This window comes from Pinus tabuliformis, chromosome X (assembly GCF_031772625.1).
Source record: "Pinus tabuliformis cultivar Carrire ecotype Pingquan chromosome X, CPIR1, whole genome shotgun sequence".
Taxonomy (NCBI): domain Eukaryota; kingdom Viridiplantae; phylum Streptophyta; class Pinopsida; order Pinales; family Pinaceae; genus Pinus; species Pinus tabuliformis.
The window spans coordinates 929,502,804-929,527,939 of record NC_142308.1 but is presented as its reverse complement, the minus strand read 5'-3'; the positions used below and the strand labels follow the sequence as shown (position 1 = coordinate 929,527,939).

At 34.8% G+C, this 25,136-nt stretch overlaps 2 protein-coding genes across 2 annotated transcripts; one reads left to right on the top strand and one right to left on the bottom strand.

Annotated features, from left to right (window-relative positions):
* Positions 1 to 3,159: 3,159 nt before the first annotated feature.
* LOC149142734 (uncharacterized) lies at positions 3,160 to 8,145 on the bottom strand. The gene is made up of 2 exons (XM_089451567.1): positions 7,551 to 8,145; positions 3,160 to 6,269 (listed from the first exon to the last, which is right to left on the bottom strand). Exons 1-2 carry the CDS (start codon positions 8,143 to 8,145, stop codon positions 3,160 to 3,162), a joined length of 3,705 nt encoding a protein of 1,234 aa, XP_089307693.1.
* Positions 8,146 to 23,009: 14,864 nt separating this feature from the next.
* On the top strand, positions 23,010 to 24,822 carry LOC149142733 (uncharacterized). Its single transcript, XM_089449784.1, has 2 exons — positions 23,010 to 23,230; positions 23,370 to 24,822. The coding sequence occupies exons 1-2, from the start codon at positions 23,032 to 23,034 to the stop codon at positions 24,719 to 24,721; spliced, it is 1,551 nt and encodes a 516-aa protein (XP_089305910.1). The 5' UTR covers positions 23,010 to 23,031; the 3' UTR covers positions 24,722 to 24,822.
* Positions 24,823 to 25,136: the final 314 nt, after the last annotated feature.

Sequence of the window (25,136 nt, the reverse complement as noted above, 5' to 3'; positions counted from 1 at the left end):
ATTATTATTATTATAATAGAAGGAATTAATAAGTTAAGAATAGACACATTTAAAAAATGCATGGAACAATATTTTTAACCATGGAAATTCACCCGCACATTACCATGGACATTCTTAATCTGTAAATAGGTTTTGTTACAATACAATGAGTTAATAACAAGGGTTATCAATACCATATGACCAAAAAACTATAAATCATTTCATAACACCCTTGTTCATATGTTTTCTTTTTCATTATTTAATTTAATTAAATGAGAAAAAAGTGTCTAACTATTTTTCAATCTTTTATGAATACTACTGAAACAATATTCTAAAATAATCTATAAAAGTTAAATCCCTACCATTGATATGTATATTTACAAGAAAATGTAACAAGATTCAATGATCAGATGATGTTTGTCAACGAGGTCAGCGTCATTGCAAGTTCCTTCCATCCTAGAAGATTGAAAGCTCCTTCCATCCTAGAAGAACCTGTCTCTGAAGTGGACCTGGTCTTGATAATACCTAGTGTTGCAAGGTTCACTTACTCAACTTTTGTCTCGAAGCGGTAGTATATTTCACAAATTGAACTACTTACACAAATGAAAAAACTTCTCTTGTTTGCCTTCTCACTTTTCTCATGAGATACTTACACAAATGAAAAAACTTCTCATGCTTGCCTTCTTTCTTTTCTCATGCTTTCCTTCTCATGCTTGCCTTCTTGCCTTTTCACCGTCTGTAGGACACAGAGTAGTATGAATTGTTTTTTTAACTAACTTTTCTCATGCTTTCCTTCTCATGCTTGCCTTCTTGCCTTTTCACCGTCTGTAGGACACAGAGTAGTATGAATTGTTTTTTTAACTAACTTCCATTGTATAATGATCCTACTAACTTCCAGGGTAGTCGTTCTTTAACTAACTTCGAGTGTATAATGATCCAACCTACAATGTGCAACAACCTATAACGATCCAATGGAGGAGATTTTATTTAATCCTTCTAACACAATGGATCAACGGCTCAAGACATTACACAGTGGCATACAGGGATAACTAACTTCCGGCGTATAATGATCCAACCTACAATGGGCAACAGCCTATAATGATCCGACGGAGGAGATTTTTTTAATCGTCTAACACAACGGATCAACGACTCGAGACATTACACAATGGTATACAGGGAAGTTCATCCCAAATATATACTAGCATTTGCACCAGATGTTGCAAAGGAAACGTCGTAAGGCATAAATTGAAGAATGCAAATATTTTATTTTTTAAATAAATGAGAAATTTATATTTAAAAATATTAATTAAAATAACATTTTAAAGTTTGATCCAATTTAAGCCATGAGATGAAAAAGCTAAAACATGGACCGTTGACAGTACCTGGTAGGTCGGGGGTGGAAATTTAAGTTTAAATGCATAGCAATGTAAATATTATTATCTCATCTCATTTTATTTTGCAGCATATGTTCATTTGTAAATTCCATGAATTCCATTACATCTGTTTGTTTGTAAATTCCATGAATTCAATTGCATATGTTCATTTGTAAATTCCATGAATTCCATTCCATCGATTGTACCTGGTAGATCAGGGGTGGAAATTTAAGTTTAAATGCATAGCAATGTAAATATTTTTTTTGTAAGCTGAGGTGGTACTCTTTCTATTACTGGATAGAAAATAAAACATTACATAGTATCAAAAACATTGTAAACCCGCCCACATGGGGAAACCGAGTATTTAATCCATCTATAGTTTTTGATGGCCGCCCAAAAGTAAAAGGCCCAAAGTCTGATAATCCTAGCCAAATAAACAAGGCAGTCTTGAGATCTTCTAATACTACTAGTCTGCAAGAAATATATTTCTCTATCTAAAACATGCAAAAAACTGTAACTGGTAAGACTATGAGTTTTCCTGAACATATCTCATGTCAAACATTGTCCATTGCTGGTTGCTGACTTGCTCCTCTCTCTGCATCTTTGTGGTCTCCCTTCAGCAGCTGATGAATTTCGTCCAATTTCTCCTCTTGCCTCTCCAGGGCAATGCAGATGAAACTCAATTCTCTGCGCATATCAGGGCCTCCCTGGGCAATCTCGACCATCTCCTTAGCAACTTGCTCTAGAGCCTTTGCCAGCAGCCTCTTCATAACCCAGTATATGTGCAGAGATTGTTTAAACAAGGACATTCTTCCCCTGGTATGACCTGGATCATGTAGCAGGAACTCCCAATCCTCCATTTCGTCTTCAGATTGGTCCTGGAGAGACTCCTCCTCCAGGTATTGAATGATTCTTCTAACTGCTGGGTTGGTGTTTCGCTGATAGGCCCTTTCTACCCGACGGACTCTATGATTCACTGTCCTTCTTGTCTTTTTAACAGGTTTCGTGTCCTGCCTGGAATTCTCTCCTTCCTCATGCGTCCTCCTGCTCTGCCCCCGACCCCTTTTCCTACTCGAGTCCGCACCGCTGCCGGGGCCCCTCTCTCGTCTTCTCATGCCATAACGACGAACCTTCACCTCCTGCCGAGCAGGGTGGTCATCTTCCATCTGATGATACTCCTCGCCTGCTAGTCCGTCCTGAGAAAAAGACCGCTCGTTCCCCTCGCCTCGGGGCATCTCCTCCTCAGACTCGTCCTCAATCTCCCAGATCTCAGTTGGTTGATCTTCGTTCATAATTTCCTTGCCTTTCCGGCTCTTATTCCTAACAGTTGAATTATGCTGCTCCTCTGCCTCCCTGGTTCTCAGCCGTGTTTCCATGTTACCAACGGATCTGTCGCAGAGAATTCTCTGGTGCCAGGAAAACTTTATCTTATAATGCTGTCTCTCAGCGGTAATGTCCACACCTCTCCAAATTAGGAAACAGCTAAATGACTGTTCTTCCTTCCCCGTTTGGGTATATATCAGATTTCTGTCCTCATCGTACACCTTTGGATCGAATTTCGTTTGCCGCCGATTGCTTTCTGGGGTGACGTCTCCTTTGGCCATCATTCCTTGATTAATATCCGTTATCAAGAGATCTGACAGACCGCTCCACCCTCCTCTACGATCGCGATCATTTATTGCTTCACATTGGATGATCCTGTTCCGTTCTCCACGCACGCCGCCACTGTACTGCCCTGTACCCTATGATCATATCTCTTCTCTGTCCAGACTGATCTAGGTTCATTACACGGGACCTCCACGTCCTCTCATTTCTCCAGCTCATTGATCCTCGCATTTTCGCTTGTAGCTTGATCATGGTCTTCATTAATGATTTCTGCCAGGTCCTCCCACTCCCTGCTCCCACACACCGCTCTCCATTGATTGTCCACCGTGCTGCCACGACCTCTACATCCCCAATTCGCCATGAAATCGGCCGCCCGATTCCCCTTCCTTCTGACGTGATTTATTATTTTGTATTCGATTCTTTTCAATAAATCCGCGATTTCCTGGACAATTCCAGCCGTACGCCAGCTGCTTGTGACCTTCTCCCAGTCTCGTCCATTACTGAGCTTCTTCAGCATTTCAACCGCAATCTGAGAGTCTCCAGCAATTTCTAAATTGGTGTAACCATTTCTTACAGCGATTCGCAATCCCTGGTGAAGAGCCCAAAACTCAGCCTCGTTGTTCGTCATTTCCCCACCCCAATCTGCGTAAATCCACCTTACCTGCTTGTTACTATCCCGGAAAATGCCTCCAAAACCAGCTTCGCCCAGGTTCCCCTTCGAGGCCCCATCGAAGTTTAATTTGATGAAGTTTTCTCTGGGATAGCTAAATTTATCGGGGCTTTGGGTCCGCATATCATGTCGGGAGTTTTGCTTATGATGGACCATCTCAAACTTTAGATTTAAATTGTTCAGGATTCCCTCCTCAACCTGGTTTGCCTTCCAATCCTCCCCATCCCACTTTTCAACCAGGATTTTTTCCCTCATTAACTTGACTGCTCGTCCCCAAATTATTTCCGGATCCTTTGATTTATTCTGGAACACTCTGCGATTCCTCTCCTTCCATATCATCCATAGCACGAACCCTGAGATGAGATTCCACGCTCTTCTGACCACTTTACATTGAAAATCTTCTTTATTCCATTGAAAAACCATTTCATTGAATTCACTGGGGGCTATCTCAGATTTGCCAAATATTCGTTTAGTGTTCATCCACAGATTCTTTGCGAACGGGCAATTAATCAGTAGGTGATTTCTGGTCTCCACTTCAGTGTTACATAGACAGCACCTCGATGGGCCACTGAAGCCTTTTTTTTGAATTCGGTCCCAGGTTAAAATCTTATTCTTAGTTGCAAGCCATATGAATATGGAAACTTTCGGCCACCAGTTACTTTCCCATATAATTTTCCAGTCTAAATTCTCCTCAACTCTGGTTTGGGTATCAGTTAAGTAGTATGCCTCTTTGGTGGTGAAAGAACCTTTCATGGAATTCCCCCACCTGAGGATATCCTTTCCAGTGCGTGCTCTAATTTTCCTGGACTCTACCTCTTTCCTGTAGGCTTCTTGTTGGTCTTGGCTGAGCTCCCTGTCCCACTCAGTCGGATCAGTCCATATTCTCCAGATTCCTTCCGGATCATTAGCTTTCCAATAGTCTCTGACACATTTTCGATCTCCTTCTATTCTATCCTGAATCTGTTGAAGCCTCTGAATTCTACTCATTCTTTCTTTCTGCTGCCACTTATCATCCCAGAAATTGGCTTCTTCTCCACCTCGAATCTCCCAGAAAGTATGCTTTTCAACCAAATCTCTGTTTTGACGAGCTAGGTCCCAAATTGCTGACCCTTTGGGGGTTTCTCTCTGTCTTAAGATCTCAACTGTGGAGTCAGGCATATTGTATTTTGTTTTCCATATGGCTTTCCACAGATCATTGCCCTCCCTTAGCCAGCGCCACCAGAGCTTTGCTCCCAACACTTTGTTGAGAATTTCAGGGTCCCTCAGCCCCAAACCCCCTTTTTCTTTTCTCTCTATTAAATGATTCCAAGAAACTAAGGCCCATTTTTTCTTCTGGTTAGTCCCTCCCCAAATAAAATTTCTTATGATCTCTCTAATCTTTGCACATACTCCTAAAGGGGCTGCCATTATCGACAAGGGGTAAATGGGGATAGCTTGAAGGACTGATTTTGCCAGAACCACCCTTCCTGCTATGTTTAAAACTCGAAAGGCCCAGTTTGCTACTTTGTTTCTCAGCTTATCCAGGACTCCTTGCCAATTTTTCATCTTTTTGGAAGTAAAGTCCAATAAATTTCCCAAGTATTTCGTAGGCAGTTCTCCTCTCTTAAATCCCAATAATCTTATAAGGTGGGTTTTGACCTGATCCACTGTATTAAATATGAATATACAGGATTTATCTCTATTAATTTCCAGACCAGAAGCCTCAGAAAATAAATCCAAAATTCTTTTAAGATGTCTTACTTCCTTGACAGTTGGTTCCCCGAATAACATGATATCATCAACAAATTGCTGATGAGTTAAGGGCAAATTATTTCCCCAGAGCTGTAAACCTTTGATTCTGTTCGCTGCTCGTTCTTTTTTAATAAATCGACCCAGACCTTCGGCTGCTAGAATGAAAAGAAACGGAGATAATGGATCTCCCTGTCTAATTCCTCTAGATGCATTAAAGGTTTTTGAGGGAGTTCCATTAACAAGAATGGAAAAATTTGGTGAAGAAATCAAGCTATGAATCCACTTAATCCACCTCCTGTTAAAACCAAAACTTTCCAGGACTTCTTCCAAATAGTTCCAGTTAAGTCGGTCATAAGCCTTCGACAAGTCTAATTTGATCATCATACCCTTTTGCTTTTTTATTTTTAGAGAGTGAATAACTTCTTGAGTTACTACCAGGCCATCTAGGATCTGTCTACCTTCAACAAAACCTGTTTGTTCAGCAGATATTAACTTGTCCAGAAGGGGTTTTAATCTCTTGGCGATCAGGGATGTTATAATCTTGTAAATAACATTACACAGAGCTATGGGTCTAAAACCATTGGCATCTTCTAAATTATCACCCTTAGGAATCAAAGCATAGAAAGTAGAGTTAATGGCAGGCCATACCTTTTGGTTCATCCTAGATTCTTCTATCAGATCAAGGATCTCTTTTCCCAGAAAGTGCCATCCCACCTGGTAGAAATCAACTGTGAAACCATCCGGGCCTGGAGCAGTACCTTTCTTCATTGATTTTACAGTTTCCTCTATCTCTTCTAAGGTAACAGCTCTCATCAGCGCCTTATTTTGGTCTTCTGTAACTAAACGAGGAATGGCCGAGCATATTTCCTGAATTGCTCTCGTTCGATCAGCTTGAGGTTCTGTTAGGATTCCTTTATGATGATCTACCAGGACTTGTTCAATCTCAGCTTGCTCAACCACTCTATCCCCATTCTTATCTTTGATGGATAGAATCCTATTTCTTTGTCTGTGTTTGATCATAGCCTGATGAAAGAATTTTGTGTTCCTTTCCCCCTCCCTTAACCACTTTATTCTTGATTTTTGCCGCCAGAGAACTTCTTCCTGCTTTCGTCTTTCTTCTAGTTTTCCGAGTATTACCCCTTCTTCTCTAATGCTTTCCTCTGTTCTGCCTTCCATTATCATCTTTTGTTGAAGTGATTCCATTTCCCCCTCTAGTTTTTGTTTGTCTTCCATAATGTTGCCAAATTCTTCCTTGTTCCATTTCTTAATTCTCCCTTTCAGCTCTTTCAGTTTCAACTGGAACGTATGCATTTTTCCTTTGCCCTGCACTGTACTCTACATCCACCATTCTTCTACTTTCTTTATGAATCCTGGGTCCCTTAACCAGAAGGCTTCAAATCGGAAAGGTCTTTTTCCACGATTCCTTTTAATATCCACCTCTAGTCTAATAGGCCAATGATCAGATCCAAGGGATGGTATGATCTTTGCTTCGACGAAAACATCCTTATTCATAATAGCTTCTGATACTAGGAAGCGATCAAGTCTTGATGCTATTTGGTTCTTGCCCCCCCTCCTGTTGTTCCAGGTGCATATCCCATTAATAGTCTGGATGTCTACTAATCTTAAATCCTCTATCATTTCATTGAACATATCCATGAAGTGGTCCAACTTCCTTATCCCTCCTTTTTTTTCTTCTAAGGATCTGATTAAATTAAAATCACCTCCTATGATCCAAGCAGCCTCTGGATATATTCTGCGGATTATTTTCATACTATTTATAAAATTTTCTTTTTCCCCTGGGGAAGGGGGGCAATAAACCCCTGAGATAACAACCTTTTCCTTTGTTCCTACTATCCTACCCAAGCGAGTAAGGACTCTATTGATGCTGGTCGAGCTTTCTAGAATGATATCGTTTGGATTCCACAAAATTGCAATACCTCCCGCAGAGCCAATAGCATCTTGCCCCATAACTTCGTATTGCAGTTTATTTTTGTCAATTATTCCTTCAAGCTGTTGAACTGTAATTTTTGTCTCCTGTAAAATCATAATACTAGGCTTCTCTTTTTTCAATTTCTCTTTCATATATCTCTGTTTACCCTTACTGTTCAAACCCCTAATATTCCAACTGATAAAAATCATTTAAAACTTTTGGTAGGAGGGGAAGAATACCTCTGACAGAGGTATCACTTTACCTGAGTTTATCAATGTTTCTCCCACAGTCTGAATAGTTTCACTCATCGTTTTCCGACCTCTTTTCCTACTATTTTTTCCAGAGCCGTCCATTCCCACCTGTCCATTCCCCTGTTCATTTCCTATAATTATCTGCTTGTCCATGTTCTCCCCTTTTTTTTCCTTGTACTTCTGAAATGCTTCCTTATACAATTGTTTCTGCTTCTCAGGTATGAATCTACTATCTAGATATTTCCATTCCTGAATTAGCTGTTTCATGATTCTCTCCTCCTCCACCTCACTTTCTACCTGGTTTTCCACTTCCATCTGGGATTGCATTGTTGCATTTTCTGCCTTTCCTTCCGTCCGTTCCTCAATAGTTTTCCTTAAATTTGCATCTTTTCCTTTGTTTTCACTTACAATTTCCATTGGTGTGTTTCCAGGGTCTTCGTCGTCCTCCAAATTTACTTCATAGTCCTCGTTCTCGCTCTGAAGCGCTTGAAACTTGTTTTGACTTGTTGTGTGGCTGGGTTTTTCTTGTGACTGGGATTTGGGTCCCTCCTTGCTCTGTTTCTTTCTCCTTGTGACCTGTTGAAAACCCCTGTCTGCCTCCTCCATTTTTTCTGAATTTTTCTGATATTCCTCTTGACTTCTTTTTGACTCCTCCTCCTTATTCAGCGGGCATTGCCGATATAGATGACCATATTCATGGCATTTGCGGCACCTAAACGGGATATGTTCATAGTCTATTGGCTGTTGCCAGATTTCATCATGATATTCCAGCTCGATACTTTCCGGGAGGGGTTCTGCTAAATTCATGTAGACACAGATCCTTGCATATGAAGTATATTTGCCTCGTTTTGTAGCTTCTGCAATTTTAACAAAACCCCCGATTGAGTTCCCGATTCCTTCTAAAATTTCAGGGTCCCAGAATTCGTCTGGGAGCCCGAACAGTCTAACCCAGATTGGGGCGTCCAACATTTTTTCCTTTTCTGGGTTGTATCTTTCTTCCCAGTATTTCATGAACAGGCCTGCATTGTTCATGAAGTACGGTCCTTCTTCGAAAACCCTATCCTTGTCCTCCAGATTCGTGAAGATAGCTGTGAAAAACCCTTTTGCTCCCAATTTCAGATCTATATGGCCTTTTGGTCTCCACCTTTGATCAATCCATCTGTATAACTCCTTCTCAGATGGCCAGTAGCCTATGAATTTACATATCAGGGCATGGTCCTTCATGTAACAGTTATATTCCTCAAGTTTGTTGCAGGGAATGACATATCTTGGTTGTTTTTGTGCCCTAGGTAGGCATTTTCCTCCCATCCTTTTCTGCCATAGGTTACCCATCACTGGGGCATAGCTTTCCTTCTGGTTATGCTGCATTCCGCTTGCACTGGTCTCCCCTGCTACCACATTTTTAAAGGAGGGGATCTCTCCCCTCCCCTTTGGATTTTCCATTTTCCCCTCAGCTCTTGACTCTAATTATTTACCCTCACTTCGCTGTTGAAGACTGGTTGCCTGAGATGCGGGTATTGCGAAATTCTTTTTCCCGATCTGTCCTCTTCGACTTTCTTCGTCCTCTCTCCCGTGTTATTCACCTGTCAACCCCGTCTGCTGTGCCGTCTGCAAACCCTAGCAACGCGCACCCTCCATCGAACCCCGTCCAGTCTCCTTTCGCGGCATAGCAATGTAAATATTGTTATCTCATCTCATTTTATTTTGCAACATATGTTCGTTTGTAAATTCCATGAATTCCATTACATATGTTTGTTTGTAAATTCCATGAATTCCATTCCATCGGTTGTCTGAACCAATATTTAACTGTGCATATTATCATTTTTTCTTTTATGTACTTTGTTATTATGAACTTCTCCTTCTCTCAGAGTTTAAAATGGAATTCATTCGTTCTAATTGCATGTTTAAAAAAAATATTGATAATTTGAGTAATTTGATTAGACTTACACAAAGGGGTATTTTCTAGTTCTATAGGATCTTCTCTAGGATGTTATTCCAGTATGGAGTTTACTTTATATCACCATTAATACATTATTAAAAACTATTATTAATTATTTTAATGAAAATATATAAAAACAATTAATTTCCCCTTCCCGCACCTAAAAAATTATAGAAAGTAATGCATGCATCCCAAAAATTTATGAAAACAAGCATTTCGATTAAAAATGAATGCAATGTAACTAAAACACCCTATTTGTCTTTGAACTCATTGGCTTGAGTCTTCTAGTGTTTGTTTGTCCCAATTAATGTCAAACCATGAGAGAGCTGTCTTAATTATCATGCAATTTAAACAACAGTGGAAAACCATTGTTTTGGATCCCTGTTTTGGAACTCGTTGACCGATGGTGGAATTGAATACATATTGGTAGATGTCATTATTTACATTGGAGATTTGGAACATGGGAAAGTGATCAGTGGAGCATGCTGGAGCTGGAGCGTGGGAGCAGGTATCCATGAGAAAAACCCATAATGAAAAATGACATTTGTTCTAAAATTAGAAAGGAAACATGACTTGCCATTAAAACTTAGAGGTCTTAGGTTGTATAGATATTTAGCGAGAGTTTTTTTTCCTATTCCGTTCATTCCCGCAATCCCCACAATCATCATGTCGCTGACATCGCTTTGTTTTAGAAGTTTTTGAAAGGATCAAAACCCATAATGAAAAACGACATTTGTTCTGAAATTAGAAAGAAAACATGACTTGACATTAAAACTTAGAGGTCTCAAGTTGTATAGATATTTAGCGAGAGTTGTTTTTCCTATTTCATTCATTCCCGTGATCCCCACAATCATCGTGTCACTGACATCGCTTTGTTTTAGAATTTCATTGATCGGGGGATTCTCCGCCAAATGGTCGAGGCCAACTGGGTATTTGGAAACATATAATGATCCCCATTTAAATACCTCTTTTAACACTTTTCCCACAATATCCTCCACAATTTCCCCATAGTCACAGAAAATGGCATGCAGAACAGATATATTGACTCATTATGGCTAGAATTGAGAAAAGTAGATAGGAATTATATATATCAGTTAGATTCTGAAAGAAATGAAAAAAGGTTGTATTCACCTTTCGTTCGGTTTGAACAATATGCCAGAAATATCCGCGGCCTGGCTGAGGGTCTTCTTCCATTTTTCGATCTCTTCCGTGGAGACTCTCCCTTTGCTTTGGTGTTGATCAAAGGCATTTTTATAACATCCGCTCTCAATGTGACGAAGTTCTACAGGCTGAACACCACAGAACACCGGAATAACCTTCTTGTTGTGCTTATGATATGATTTTAAAATCCAACACAGTTCTTCTAAGCACAACCATGATTCAGCATAGCGCTCAAAAAAAAAGGTAATGTGAACATAGACACTCTGAATGGCGGTGTGGATTGCATTTGAGATAGTATCTCCCATGCAAATCTCATTTTTATCGAGGAAGACATGAAGCCCGTGACATTTCTCGCCGCCCCTGCTCCTCGGCAATTAAGAACATTATCCAGCAAATAAAAAACAATATGATCGCCCATGACCTAGATCTGCCATCTGCCAGGTTTCAGAACGCTTCCACAGCACATCCACCTGGTGTAGGCCAGGACAAGAGCCTGAAGAAACAGAAACACTAATGTCCGAAACGTACACCCAGAAAGTTGCGTCGTTGTACTCGTCGGGCGTCACAACTCTAGTTTTCCTCCTGCGCTCTGCGGCCACTGCTCTCCTCCTACGCTCTGCGGACACTACGAAGCCAAAAGTAATGAGATTGATACCATGCTGTAATCGGTTATGCTGACCAGTGCGCAAACCATTTCCCAAACGAATTTGTAATCATTTTCTAACCATTCTCATCAAACGGTTGAAATTTTTGCAATCGTCTAACATAGGATCTTATGGCATACAAGGATGATAGGTGGATAGAAAGGGGGTTGATTTCAGAAAGAACACCTTCTGGCATAAATATGAAAAGAAAGATATATATATATATTTATGTTTATGTGAAATTTATATATAATAATTTATAATTAAAATATTATATAAAAAAAGTTTCCGTAGTTTAAATAATTTTAATCATTAAAAATGTATATAAAACTTCGACCACAAATCTAATAAGAGGTAATACCAGCAAAATGTATATGTCAAGATGGAAGCAAACACTACATGTGAAACCCTAACGTCGAGCACCCAAACTCCTGGTCGTTGGTCAAGACATTGAAAGTTCAGTTTACATGATTAATAAACGATGGCAAAGTACAGCGCCGAAAGAGAATAGCGACATATTATTCAACTCTATTTCATTACGATGGACCATTTTCCACTTTATTTCATTACGCTGGTCGTTGCAGTAGGCAGTGATGAAAGCAGCATGTATCTGCATCCTTCTAATTGTATTCTCATGACCACCCTTGTAAGCTATTTGGACATTAAATTCTCAGCACCCGATGGAGATGAAGATATTATTAGTCTAGTGCTTGCCCTTTCTGTATATATACCCATCAAAGACTAGAGGGTTTGCAATCACATGCATGCAGAGAGCATCGAATATATCGCATGCTCTCAGAAATGGGGAACTTCAAGATTTGGCGAGCAGCTTCTGTTCCAGCAAGTGTGGTGGTGTTCATCTTCATTGTGCTTAGCCTTGCAGGAGCCTGCAATGGCAGCGACGTCAATTCCAGTAAATGCAACTCCATAAATGGTAGCGTAATCTTCGACTGCAACGCCTGCTCGGAAAACCACCTTGCATTTTCAGGTTTGCCAACTCTTCTCAACTCACCAAATAATTATTGTAACTCTTCCATCCTTTCAATTGATATAACTCTTTATCATTTCCACGTCACACTGTTTAACGATAATTTTATCTCTTTCGTGTCATGTTGTGTGGGGACAGATGCACATGTAACCCTGAAGTGCCAAAGGGGCAATCATTTGTCTGCCAACGGAACAGCAAGCGTGAATGCTGACGGCTCCTTTATAATCCACCTGGACAAAGTGGAATTGGGAGATCTGTGTTCAACCGTGGTTGTGATGCCAAACAACAAGCTCTGCTCTTCAGCAAAGACATCTGCCCCCTTCACTCCGGAGAAGCTGAGTGTCTCAACTCCACTTATGTACAACCATGCAGAAGCCAGAGTGGATCAAAGGCCCAATTTCAATTTGTCTATCAATTTGCCAAAATTTCATGCTGCACCTGAGTTTTCAACCCTTACCAACTCCATAGAGTCAAAGCAGTAACTTAATACTGAATTGTTCAAAAAAAGCCCTTACCCGAACTTCCTCTTTTGCCTTTGATCTTCAAGCCCAAACCATTCCTCAAGCTTAAACCATTATTCAAACCTCCACCCATTCCTCTTATCTTGAAACCTAAACTATTTCTTAAACCTATGTTTTCCAAACCAAAACCTCTACTCAAGCCTCATCCCTTTTTGAAGCCTAAACCATTTCTTAAATGTAAGTTTTTCAAACCAAAACCTCTACTCAAGCCTCCTCCCTTCTTGAAGCCTAAACCATTTCTTAAACTTATGTTTTTCAAACCGAAACCTCTACTCAGAGCCTCCTCCCTTCTTGAAGCCTAAACCATTACCCAAGCCCAAATTCCTCAAGCCTAAACCTTTACCCAAATTACCACCAAAGCCGAAGTTCTTGAAACCAAAACCCATACCCAACCCAACACCAAATCCCAAGTTCTTCAAACCTAAACCCATGCCTCAACTGCCACCAAAGCCCAAGTTCTTCAAAACTAAACCCATGCCTGAACTACCACCAAAGCCCAAGTTCTTCAAACCAAAACCCTTACCCAAACTACCACCAAAGCTAGAGTTCTTGAAACCTAAACTCATGCCTGAACTACCACCAAAACCCAAGTTATTCAAACCAAAACCCTTACCCAAACTATGGCCAAAGCGAGAGTTCTTGAAACCTAAACCCTTACCAAAATTACCACCAAAAACCAAGTTCTTCCAACCTCCTTCTCCTTAGATAAAATTGCCCCACACTTCCTAATCATAAGACTCTTCACCCCTTTCACTCCCTTATGTACTATATCTAGTTAATCATCCTTTCATTATTTCTTCCTTTTAGTAGCATATTGTATCACCTTAATGTAATTGTTATGTTTATGATATATTATATTTTCAATTTTTAATTGTTATAGATGAGATGCATTACAAACTATGTTTTTTTCATAACTTATTACTTAAATACTTACTATATTTTCAATATTTAATTGTCTAATGTTTATATCTAATTCACAATTTTAAGTAAATTCATAATGGTTATAAATTTATTGTTTGCTTATAAAATGACAAAACCAAGATCTATATATCTCCACAATGTTATACAATATTATGTTTCCATGTATTTTAACTAAAATTTAGCCACAATAATAGTGGTTGATATTCACATTAGACATTAGTGGAAGATTCATCTAACATCATAAATTTAAAAATATTATGACAAAGATATTCAAGTACCATTTCCCTTGACTATAGCATTAACTAAACAATTCAAGTGTTCCTTCGTGACCACTAAATAAACTTACATTTGCATTTGCATTTATATCTACATCTAACATTTTAAAAGAGCGTGGGAACTATACCATGCATTCACTTATTTTGTAGCTTTAGTAACTTGCACATTAATACATTATTATCCAAATTCTTTCATTCCAACATTTTTTATTGGTCTTTTAATCCTAATCCCAACAAGATTAGATATAGGCTAGTCCAAGTATAAGCATTAAAACTTGTAAACGTGGAAGGTTCCCTATCAAGAGAACCAATACTATCAAGTCTCTAAATTACTTAAAGAGAAATAATGAAAAACAAAATTGTAATTAAATTTTATGAAACTAAAAAAAATATGTTGAAAAATTTATATATATATATATATATATATTTAGGGTGTAATGGTGTTGGATAGTAAAAATAGTATTTTTATAGATTGTATGGATTACATATTTCTTTTTTAAAAATGAGACACGTTAATTTTTAGTTACTCCAATCAATTAGTTCATAGTCAATTTGTTTATAATTTATTCTCTAAATGATTTTCTTGGTCTATTACTCTTATTATATCGTTTAAAATCATAAATTTATTTCCATTGCATTGGTTAGTTAAATTTTTTTGGTTGTCCTCCTATTTCCCATACTCCAAACAAGCGCAAGTGATTCTATACGGACATTATTACTCCTATGTCACTCCTTGAATGTAATACATTTCAAATTAAAATACAGAATTCATGTAGTAGAGTTGATTATTTATTAATCCTACATGGATATGTCATATACCTTTTTTTCTTATTTTCTTTATAGTTTGGTTGTAAATTTTTTATTTGATTTTTTAGTGTTCAAGTCATTTGGGTTCTTGAATCTAGTTTCATTTTTACTTTTGTGAATTACTTATATCTTTCACAATTTAATTAATCTGGTTCACAATTATAAAAGCACTAAAACATATGGGGAAAACTAACAATCTCTTATTATGAGTTTTACTGAGCCTCTAAGTTTAGCACTTGGGTAGTATGCTTGTTATTGTAGTTTTTATATACATTTCTATTATCCTACAAAGAACACACAAAAAAAATTGATCAAATATAAAAATAAACATTAATTATAGAAGGACAACCTCAAGATATTTATTTTATGTAAAACCTTATTCTTATTGTAGGAACATGATAAGGGAAGTAGAAGAGATTAAGTAGCTCTAAGCACTAGGTATTACATCAATTGATCACTTCACTTGGCCGTTATCTTATTTGGATGGTGTTGCAATAATACTATTTTAGGCATTTTTTTATTTAGAGAGATCAAGAGACAAAAGATAGAACTACATTATATGTTAAATGATAGTGTCTAATATTAATATCCATTCTTTGCATTCTTGAAATTATAATGGTTTTAAATGTAATTATCTCTATTACTGCTACTACTATAATAATAATAATGGGAAAAATAATAAAAATAATAATAATTAATAAAGAAAGAAAAAAAAATTGAAGTGAATATAACCAATGCTATATGGTAGGTAGTCCTACTGGATAGTTTAAATATAGTAAAATTAAAGTGAGGTATTATTAAGTGTGATTGTTAGGTAATACAGAAATATGGTAATAAGTTTGTTATGTGTAATTAAATAAATTTATATAATAATATTATTCAAAATCATGTTTGTGTATATTTTTGAAAGGATTTTTTTTTGTAATTATGTAATAAAAATTTATGTGTGATAAAAAAATTATAGTTTTTATTTAATAAAATTTTTCATTAATTTTAAAGATATATTAGATATTGAATGAGACATTTTTATATTTGAATATTGTGATTTTAATTTATATAAAATTTAAATTTAAATTATATATTGATAAATAATTTTATATTATAAAATATTATTTTTTAATTTAAAATAATTTATTATAATTTAATTATTAATTAATAATAAAAATAATTATTATTAATAATAAAACAAAATTAATTATCATTATCATTAAATAAAAACCACATTAGTTCCTTAAATAAATTAGAAAAAAAATATTATTAACTAATTTTTAAATAAAAGAATATCATAAATATATTTTAGGTCTATATGAATATTAAATTATCCTAATATAATTGTCAAAATTATATAAATAATAATAAAATTATATTATTTTAAAATATATAGATTCAGAAAATATATTGTTTATTTGATATATATATATATATATATACATAAATAACGATTAGAATGACTTAATGAATGTTCAAAACTCAATGCATATTGTAATGCTCCATTATCCTGACATGAGGGTGTGTAGGTCGTTAGCATCTTTGGGGTAGAGTGTTTTTTTATACGATGAAGGCTTTGAATCTACGGTTTCACCTTTTGTGCAGTCATAGCATGGGTTGGTTGGACAACGAATGCCTTTGATATAAAGTATTTTATATATTTCGATCACTTTTCATAGTTCAATATGACTTGTCTCGTATATTTCTCAGTGTGGTAGACTTTATGAATATTTTGTAGGAGATTTTATGAATAACTGTACTTTAGTCATCATGGCAAGATAAAAACAAGTCATGATTGCAAAATAAGAAAAAAACAATTGAGCCAATCAAAAGTTAAAGATAAATAAATTTAAATCGTTTTATAATGTGAATCTTATTTAATGTCATTTGATTTTTAGTTAAATAAATAATTGGTTAATGTCTGAAGTAATGTTTTATCACCTCGCCGTAATAATAATAATAATAGGTAAAGAAAATAAAACATTTTTAAAAAGTAAGAGAGAAACATTTTTAAAAAGTAAAAGACTAAAATATGTCAGAATAAATTGGGCAAAAAAACAATAAAAAATAAAATTTATGTATGAAGATTTTTCTTACATTTTTGGAATAAGTTAATTTATTTAAAGAATGAGAAGGATAATGCGAGATATTCATTTTTTTTGGGAGATTCTAGGAAAGTTTTTGATTGAAGGTTTTCCTTACATTTTGGAACAAGTTGATTTATTGAACAAATGAGAAGGAGGACATGAGACATTCATTTTTTTGGGAGAATTCTAAGAAAGTAGTTGATTGAGGGTTTGAGGGTGTTCAATTGAAAAAATACCACAGTGCATACGTCTATTGTTAGGTGGAGAGTTATTCCCAATATGTTAGTTGTAGTGTTTTACGTTAGATACTAGTATATGTCGGCTAGATCTCTACAAAATTGTAAGTGAAATTGTTTATTCTTAACTTAGAGGTATGTTTTGATTAGCAAAAATTTTAGGGTCGAAATTTTGCAAATGGGCTTTTTTTTGGATATTTTCTCAAAAAAAAAAATTCCCTAATTTGGTTAAAAATTCGCCTATTTTTTACATATTTATGATTAAATGGATGATATTCACCAAAAATTTATCAATTCTAATAGTAAGTTATATGTTTTTTATTGAATATTCACCTACAATCTATACATATGAATATTCAAACCAAAATGGTCCCCTACAATACAATATATAGGAAAATATTTAAATCCTTAAAGAATACCCCTAATGTTGATCACCCACTACACTCGTATATTCATGTTGATCACCCACTACACTCATATATTATATAATTATCAATTAGATCTTCCTCATATTTATCACCTCATTATTAAAATTTATGTATATAATTTACCTGTAATTATATTTTAAATTCAAGCTATCACATATCATATACCATATATCATATTAACATAGTTATAACCATTGAACCTATGAATATTTATACAATTATGTGCATTTCTAAATTTATTAAATATCGATTATGATTATTAACTTTTTATTTTATGGAATAATAATATAAATTATGTAATATATTAAAGTACGATAATAATAACATATAATAAAAACATTGTTTAGTGTATACTGAAAATGTGAAATCACGTCATTATTTTAATCTTTAATAATATCATATATAAATTTCATCAACCTTTTAATCCTAAATAATTTTTTATATGAGAAAATCCATTTAGATATACATTAATATGTGAGTAGAGAAAACCATATATATATATATGTTTGTTTAATGGATCTATGGAATTAGTGGCTCTTACATTTATGTATTTATGAAATATTTGAATTAGAAATATCTATGTGAAGGGATCACTTGATGTTAGGTTAATCATAAATTTTAATCCCAAAAGTGTGAAGATAATTAAACCAGTGATCTTGACCTTGAAATAAAAAAAATACCTTAATATATATATGAAATTATGTTAAAATACTATTATTTCTATTAGTATGAATGAGACTATTTCCCCTTAACTTCACATGCATTTTAAGGTTAATGGAAATGACCCATATTCCCTTGATCAAATGGGTTCCAACAATATGATTGGATTTATGACCTATTGGTATCTTTGTCAGTTTTTTGTTTTTCCGTGCTAGCTCAACACATAGGAAGTTTTGAGCATCTCACTGAAATGGCATTGGTGTGAGTATGTTGATAGAATCATATTTATCCTAAAGTTATTATGAGAACTCATTTAACATCTAGTAATTGATGCCAGAAGTAATTAGAAGATGTTTCTAATCATTTTGGATGTGAATGTTTTCTAAAGAGGTTTAGAAGTGCAAGATTTATTTCTGGACGACCTGTGTAAAAATTTCCTCTAAATAATATACATAAATCAATAAATAAAAATATAGATGAGCATTACATACTCGATGGGAACACATCTTTTTGTGTGTATTCACATCAATTTCTCTCCAATTATTACATGTACTTATTTGTGAATTAGAATGAGATATTGATTTTTTTTTCTTAGTGGTTAAAATTATAATTAATCTTTATTAATCAGAAAAATGTACATCATTCATTAAGTTACTTAACAATAATTTTATAACACAAGTTATTCATTCCATTATATATTTTTATGAAATGTTAAAGAGTATTTTTTCTTTTATATTTTTTTACTTTAAATTTGAATATAATCCATCAACATTATTTTTGTATTTGTTGGTTGTGCCATTTATTTCATTTTTAATCTTATATTTGAATCTACAATAATTTTTATTATAAACCCATAATATCTTTTATTTTTTATTTTTAATGCTCAAATAAGTTTACTAAGCATTGACTTTTACTTTAATTGTTTTTTTATTGTGTTCTTAATTGTTACACATTTTACCATGGAATCTAAACTCATGATGTGTAATTTATTTTTATTTTTTCAACTTAAATTGTTTAGCATTTCACGAAGCCATAAGGCAAAATTTCTTTGACATATGATTTAATGTATGATATGATAATCATGAAAAAAATGTGGATTTGGGAATGCCATTTTAACGTTGTACCTGAGTTTCAAAGTTGTGATACAAGTTTGAACATGATTAAATTTCTAAGTAATCATTAATTGATAGGTTGTGACTTCAATACTCTGCATAAAATTAATATTAATTTTTGATATATTGATGTGTGGTACATTGGAATCATCATTAAAGAATAATAAAGTATATGATTATTAAATTGATAGCTTGCAAGTTGCTTTCATAGCTATTCATATTCATGTTCCCTCACTAGATCAACTTCATGTGAACTAGCTATGTTTTCCATTCCCTTGATCCAGTGCATCATTTTGCATCATTTCCTACATCATCAAAACTCTCATTCTCCATGAACTCATCCTTGCCACTCCATGAACACTTCCACCATTCATATCGCATCCTTATTGGTTGTATGTGTTCCATTCATTGATTTGAATTATAGTTCTATGTTTTCATTCACTAAATCCTCACTCACATTCCATCTATTATCAATTCATATCCTCACTCAAGTTCCCTCTTCTTTTTCCTTTGCATCTCCACATTCCCAATTTTTTGCAATCCTTTATTCCACATAGCCCATTCCATATCCCCATACAATTTTTGTTTTCACACATCCATTGTATCCACACCTTCACATCAATTTTCTAGCAATCCAAACCATCCATGCTTGGTTTCAAATACTTGTGCATTAGCTTTGGTCACCATTCCTTCCAATCATTATTTCTCTCACACCCACACACACACCTAGTCCCCATATGATTCCTTGTGATATATGATTTCTTTGAGACAAATAAATATTTAAAAAATATTAATTTGAATTTTCTAGCAATCTGAGTATTATATCAACACCACCGAGAAATGATTTCAATTGTGAACCACAATTTGATTATGTTATCTCTTAGTTGTAGATTTATCATTTGATTGTTAAGTGTTCAAGTAATTTTGGTTCTTGAATCTACTTTCACAATAAATGAGTCACTTATGTTCTCTACAATTTAATCAATCTTGTTCAACATTATAAAATCACTAAAACCTATAGGGAAAACTAACAACATCTTAATATTAATTTTACTTGTCCAATAAGTTTAGCCCTTGAGCCTTATTCTTTTTATTGTAACTTTTATTTACATTTCTATTGTCCTACATAATAGAACACAAAAATAATATCCAACAAATATTAAACTAAACATTAATTACAAAATTACGACCTCCATATCTTTATTTTATACACAACCTTATTCTTATTCTAGGAACATTATATGAGAAGTGAAAGACATTAAGTAGCATGAGGTACTACTTCCATTGATCATCTTAGTTAGCCCATTACCTTGTTTGGTTAGTGTTTCACTAATATCAATTTAGATATCAACTTATTTGAAGATATTGAGAGACAAAAGAGAGAATTGCAACATATCTTAAAGATTTATTAATGTTGTTATAGTTTTTAATATTAATATCCATTCTTTGCATTCCTGAAATTAGAATGGTTTTAAATGTAATTCATCCATATTATTAAATTAATAATAATAGTAATAATAATAAAAGTGAAGAGAAAGAATAATGATGAAAAAATAATGAATAAAAGAATAATAATAAATGGAAGATAAATAAATAGATAAAATAATATATTTCTAAAAAGTAAAAGACTAAAATAAGTAAGAGTAAATTAGTTAAAAAAAACTAAGTTACCAAAATCATAAAACAAAAAATATAAATTGCATGATGGCACATAACTATGTTAAACAAAACTTAAGACAAAAACTAGAATTTGCATGATGACACATGAATTATGTGCATGAATATTTTCCTTCCATTTTTAGAAAAAGTTGTTTTATATAATGGATTAATTTTCCTTGTAGAATTTTAAGAAATAGGGAATTGACTACTAGTAGTAGTTGATCAAGGGCTCAAGGGTGACTAGATATAGAAACACAACAATGCATTTGAGCCTATGGTCCAGTGGAGAGTCATTCCCAACATGTTGGTTATGGTTTGTGGGTCAGAGACTCGTGCACACTAATTCAATCTCTACAAAGTTGTAAGTGATTTAGTTTTTTTTAATGTTACAAGTATGCTCTCATCACCCACTACATCAACAGATTATGCAAATATCAATGAAATCTTCCTTGTGTTTATCAACTAATTGTTGGAAATTATCTATATAGTTTGTGCCTAATTATGTTTTATTTTCAGCCCATCATATATGATATTGGATTCTAGTTGCAACCATTAGTTGCAACCTTTGCAAATGAAATCTTCCTTGTGTTTATCAACTAATTTTTGGAAATTATCTATATAATTTGTGCCTAATTATGTTTTATTTTCAGCCCATCATATATGGTATTGGATTCTAGTTGCAACCACTGAAACTTGCCTAGTTGCAACCTTTGCAATTTATGAATCGTTATGCAACTACATACATGCTTGTGTTTTTTTTTGTTTGTTTTTTATTTTTTTAGTATTGTTCACTCTACTAGAGATGGGTACTAGCTACTTCCATGGAAAAATCACCTATGTCTAAGTGAGTTGGTTATCCTTCATGTATAAATTACTCTTAAAGAGTGACCATGTGGGACTAAAACCTAGACGAGGAGGATAAGAACAACTCCTCTCTACCACCCTCGTTACACCCACTTTACACCTACAAACTTGAGTTTATTAAAAATCTTTTATGATTATCAAACATGATTAAATAACATAATAATATAAACTATACCATATATTAAATTACATAAAAATATTTTATAATAGAAACAATTTTCAATACATGTTAAAAATATTTAATACAATCTATATTTTAATCTTAAATAATAAGATCATTATTTATAAAATATAATAAAATGTATTTATAATTATATTAAAATAGGACTTAATCTTCCACTGCAATGCCTATTTAAAACATCACCTTACATTTTCAAGTTTCCAACTTTAAATAAATAAATAAATTTAAAAAAAACGTGAAATTTATATATAATAATTTATCATTAAAATATTATATTAAAAAAATTTGTCTTTTAAATAATTTTAATAATCTTTTAAATAATTTTAATAATTAAAAATGTAAATAAAACCTCACGTACAAATCCAATAAGATGGAAGCAAACATTACATGTGAAACGCTGCCGTCAAGCACCCAAACTCAGTCGTTGGTCACGACTAGTTATAATGGCCATTGACATAGAAAATTTAGTTTACATGATTAATAAACAATGGCAAAGTCCAGCGCCGAAAGAGAATAGCGACATATTATTCAACGCTATTTCATTACGATGGACCATTTTCCACTTTATTTCATGACGCTGATGGTTGCAGTAGGCAGTGATGAAAGCAGCATGTATCTGCACCCTTCTAATTGTATTCTCATCACCACCCTTGTAAGCTGTTTGGACATTAAATTCTCAGCACCCCATGGAGATGAAAATTTAGTTTACATGATTAATAAACGATGGCAAAGTCCAGCGCCGAAAGATAATGGCTATTTCATTACGATGGACCATTTTCCACTTTATTAAATATTTCATTACGCTGGTCGTTGCAGTAGGCAGTGATGAAGGCAGCGTGTATCTGCACCCTTCTAATTTTATTCTCATGATCACCCTTGTAAGCTGTTTGGACATTAAATTCTCAGCACCCAATGGAGATGAAGATATTATTAGTCTACTGCTTGCGCTTTCTGTATATATACTCATCAAAGAGCAGAGGGTTTGCAATCACATGCATGCAGAGAGCATCGAATATATCGCATGCCCTCAGAAATGGGGAACTTCAAGATTTGGCCAGCAGCTCCTGTTCGAGCAAGTCTGGTGGCGTTCATCCTCATTGTGCTTAGCCTTGCAGGAGCCTGCAATGGCATCGACGTCAATTCCATTAAATCCAACTCCGTAAATGGTAGCGTAATCTTCGACTGCAACGCCTGCTCGGAAAACCACCTTGCATTTTCAGGTTTGCCAACTCTTCTCAACTCACCAGATAATTATTGTAACTCTTCCATCCTTTCAATTGATATAATTCTTTATCATTTCCACGTCACATTGTTTAACGATAACTTTATCTCTTTCGTGTCATGTTGTGTGGGGAACAGATGCACATGTGGCGCTGAAGTGCCAAAGGGGCGATCATTTGTCTGCCAACGGAACAGCAAGCGTGAATGCTGACGGCTCCTTTATAATCCATCTGGACAAAGTGGAATCGGGAGATCTGTGTTCAACCGAGGTTGTGATGCCAAACAACAAGCTCTGCTCCTCAGCAAAGACATCTGCTCCCTCCACTCCGGAGAAGTTGAGTGTTTCAACTCCACTGATGTGCAACCATGCAGAAGCCACAGTGGATAAAAGGCCCAATTTCAAGTTGTCTATCCATTTGCACAAATTTCATGGTGCACCTGAGTTTTCAACCCTTACCAACTCCATAGAGTCAAAGCAGTCACTTAACTCTGAATTGTTCAAAAGGAAGCCCTTACCGGAACTTCCTCCTTTTCCTTTCATCTTCAAGCCCAAACCAATCCCCAAGCTTAAACCATTATTCCAGCCTCCACCCATTCCTCTTATCTTTCTTAAACTTAAGTTTTTCAAACCAAAACCTCTACTCAAGCCTCCACCCTTCTTGAAGCCTAAACCATTTCTTAAACCTAAGCTTTTCAAACCAAAACCTCTACTCATGCCTTCTCCCTTCTTGAAGCCTAAACCATTTCTTAAACCTAAGTTTTTCAAACAAAAACCTCTACTCAAGCTTCCTCCCTTCTTGAAGCCTAAACCATTTCTTAAACCTAAGTTTTTCAAACCAAAACCTCTACTCAAGCCTTCTCCCTTCTTGAAGCCTAAACCATTTCTTAAACCTAAGTTTTTCAAACCAAAACCTCTACTCAAGCCTCCTCCCTTCTTGAAGCCTAAACCATTACCAAAGCCCAAATTCCTCAAACCTAAACCTTTACCCAAATTACCACCAAAGCTAAAGTTCTTGAAGCCAAAACCGATACCAAAACTACCACCAAAGCCCAAGTTCTTCAAACCTAAATCCATGCCTCAACTACCACCAAGGCCCAAGTTCTTCAAACATAAACCCATGCCTGAACTACCACCAAAGCCCAAGTTCTTCAAACCAAAAACCTTACCCAAACTACCGCCAAAGTTAGAGTTCTTGAAACCTAAACCCATGCCTGAACTACTACCAAAGCCCAAGTTCTTCAAACCAAAACCCTTACCCAAACTATGGCCAAAACCACAGCCCAAGTTCTTCAAACCAAAAACCTTACCCAAACTACCGCCAAATCTAGAGTTCTTGAAACCTAAACCCATGCCTGAACTACTACCAAAGCCCAAGTTCTTCAAACCAAAACCCTTACCCAAACTATGGCCAAAACCACAGTTCTTGAAACCTAAACCCTTACCAAAATTACTACCAAAACCCAAGTTCTTCCAACCTCCTTCTCCTTAGCTAAAATTTCCCCCCACTTCCTAATCATAAGACTCTTCACCCCTTTTCACTTCCTTATGTACTATGTCTAGTTAATCATCCTTTCATTATTTCTTCCTTTTGGTAGCATATTGTATCATCTTAATGTAATTGTTATGTTTATGATATATTATATTTTTAATTCTTAATTGTGATAGATGAGATGCATTACAAACTATGTTTTTTTTTTATAACTGATTACTTAAATACTTACTATATTTTCAATATTTAATTGTCTAATGTTTATATCTAATTCACAATTTGAAGTAAATTCATATTGGTTATAAATTTATTGTTTGCTTATAAAATAACAAAACCAAGATATGTATATCTCCACAATGTTATACAATATTATGTTTCCATGTATTTTAACTAAAATTTAGCCACAATAATAGTG

Excerpts from the sequence above, each read along its gene's own strand:
- LOC149142734 (XM_089451567.1), bottom strand. The coding sequence starts at position 8,145 with ATGGAGGAGGCAGACAGGGGTTTTCAACAGGTCACAAGGAGAAAGAAA. Across the intron at positions 6,270-7,550 it reads AGAAACATTGATAAACTCAG|GAATCCTAACAGAACCTCAA; the intron begins GTAAAGTGATAC and ends ATCATCATAAAG.
- LOC149142733 (XM_089449784.1), top strand. The coding sequence starts at position 23,032 with ATGCCCTCAGAAATGGGGAACTTCAAGATTTGGCCAGCAGCTCCTGTT. Across the intron at positions 23,231-23,369 it reads AAACCACCTTGCATTTTCAG|ATGCACATGTGGCGCTGAAG; the intron begins GTTTGCCAACTC and ends TGTGGGGAACAG.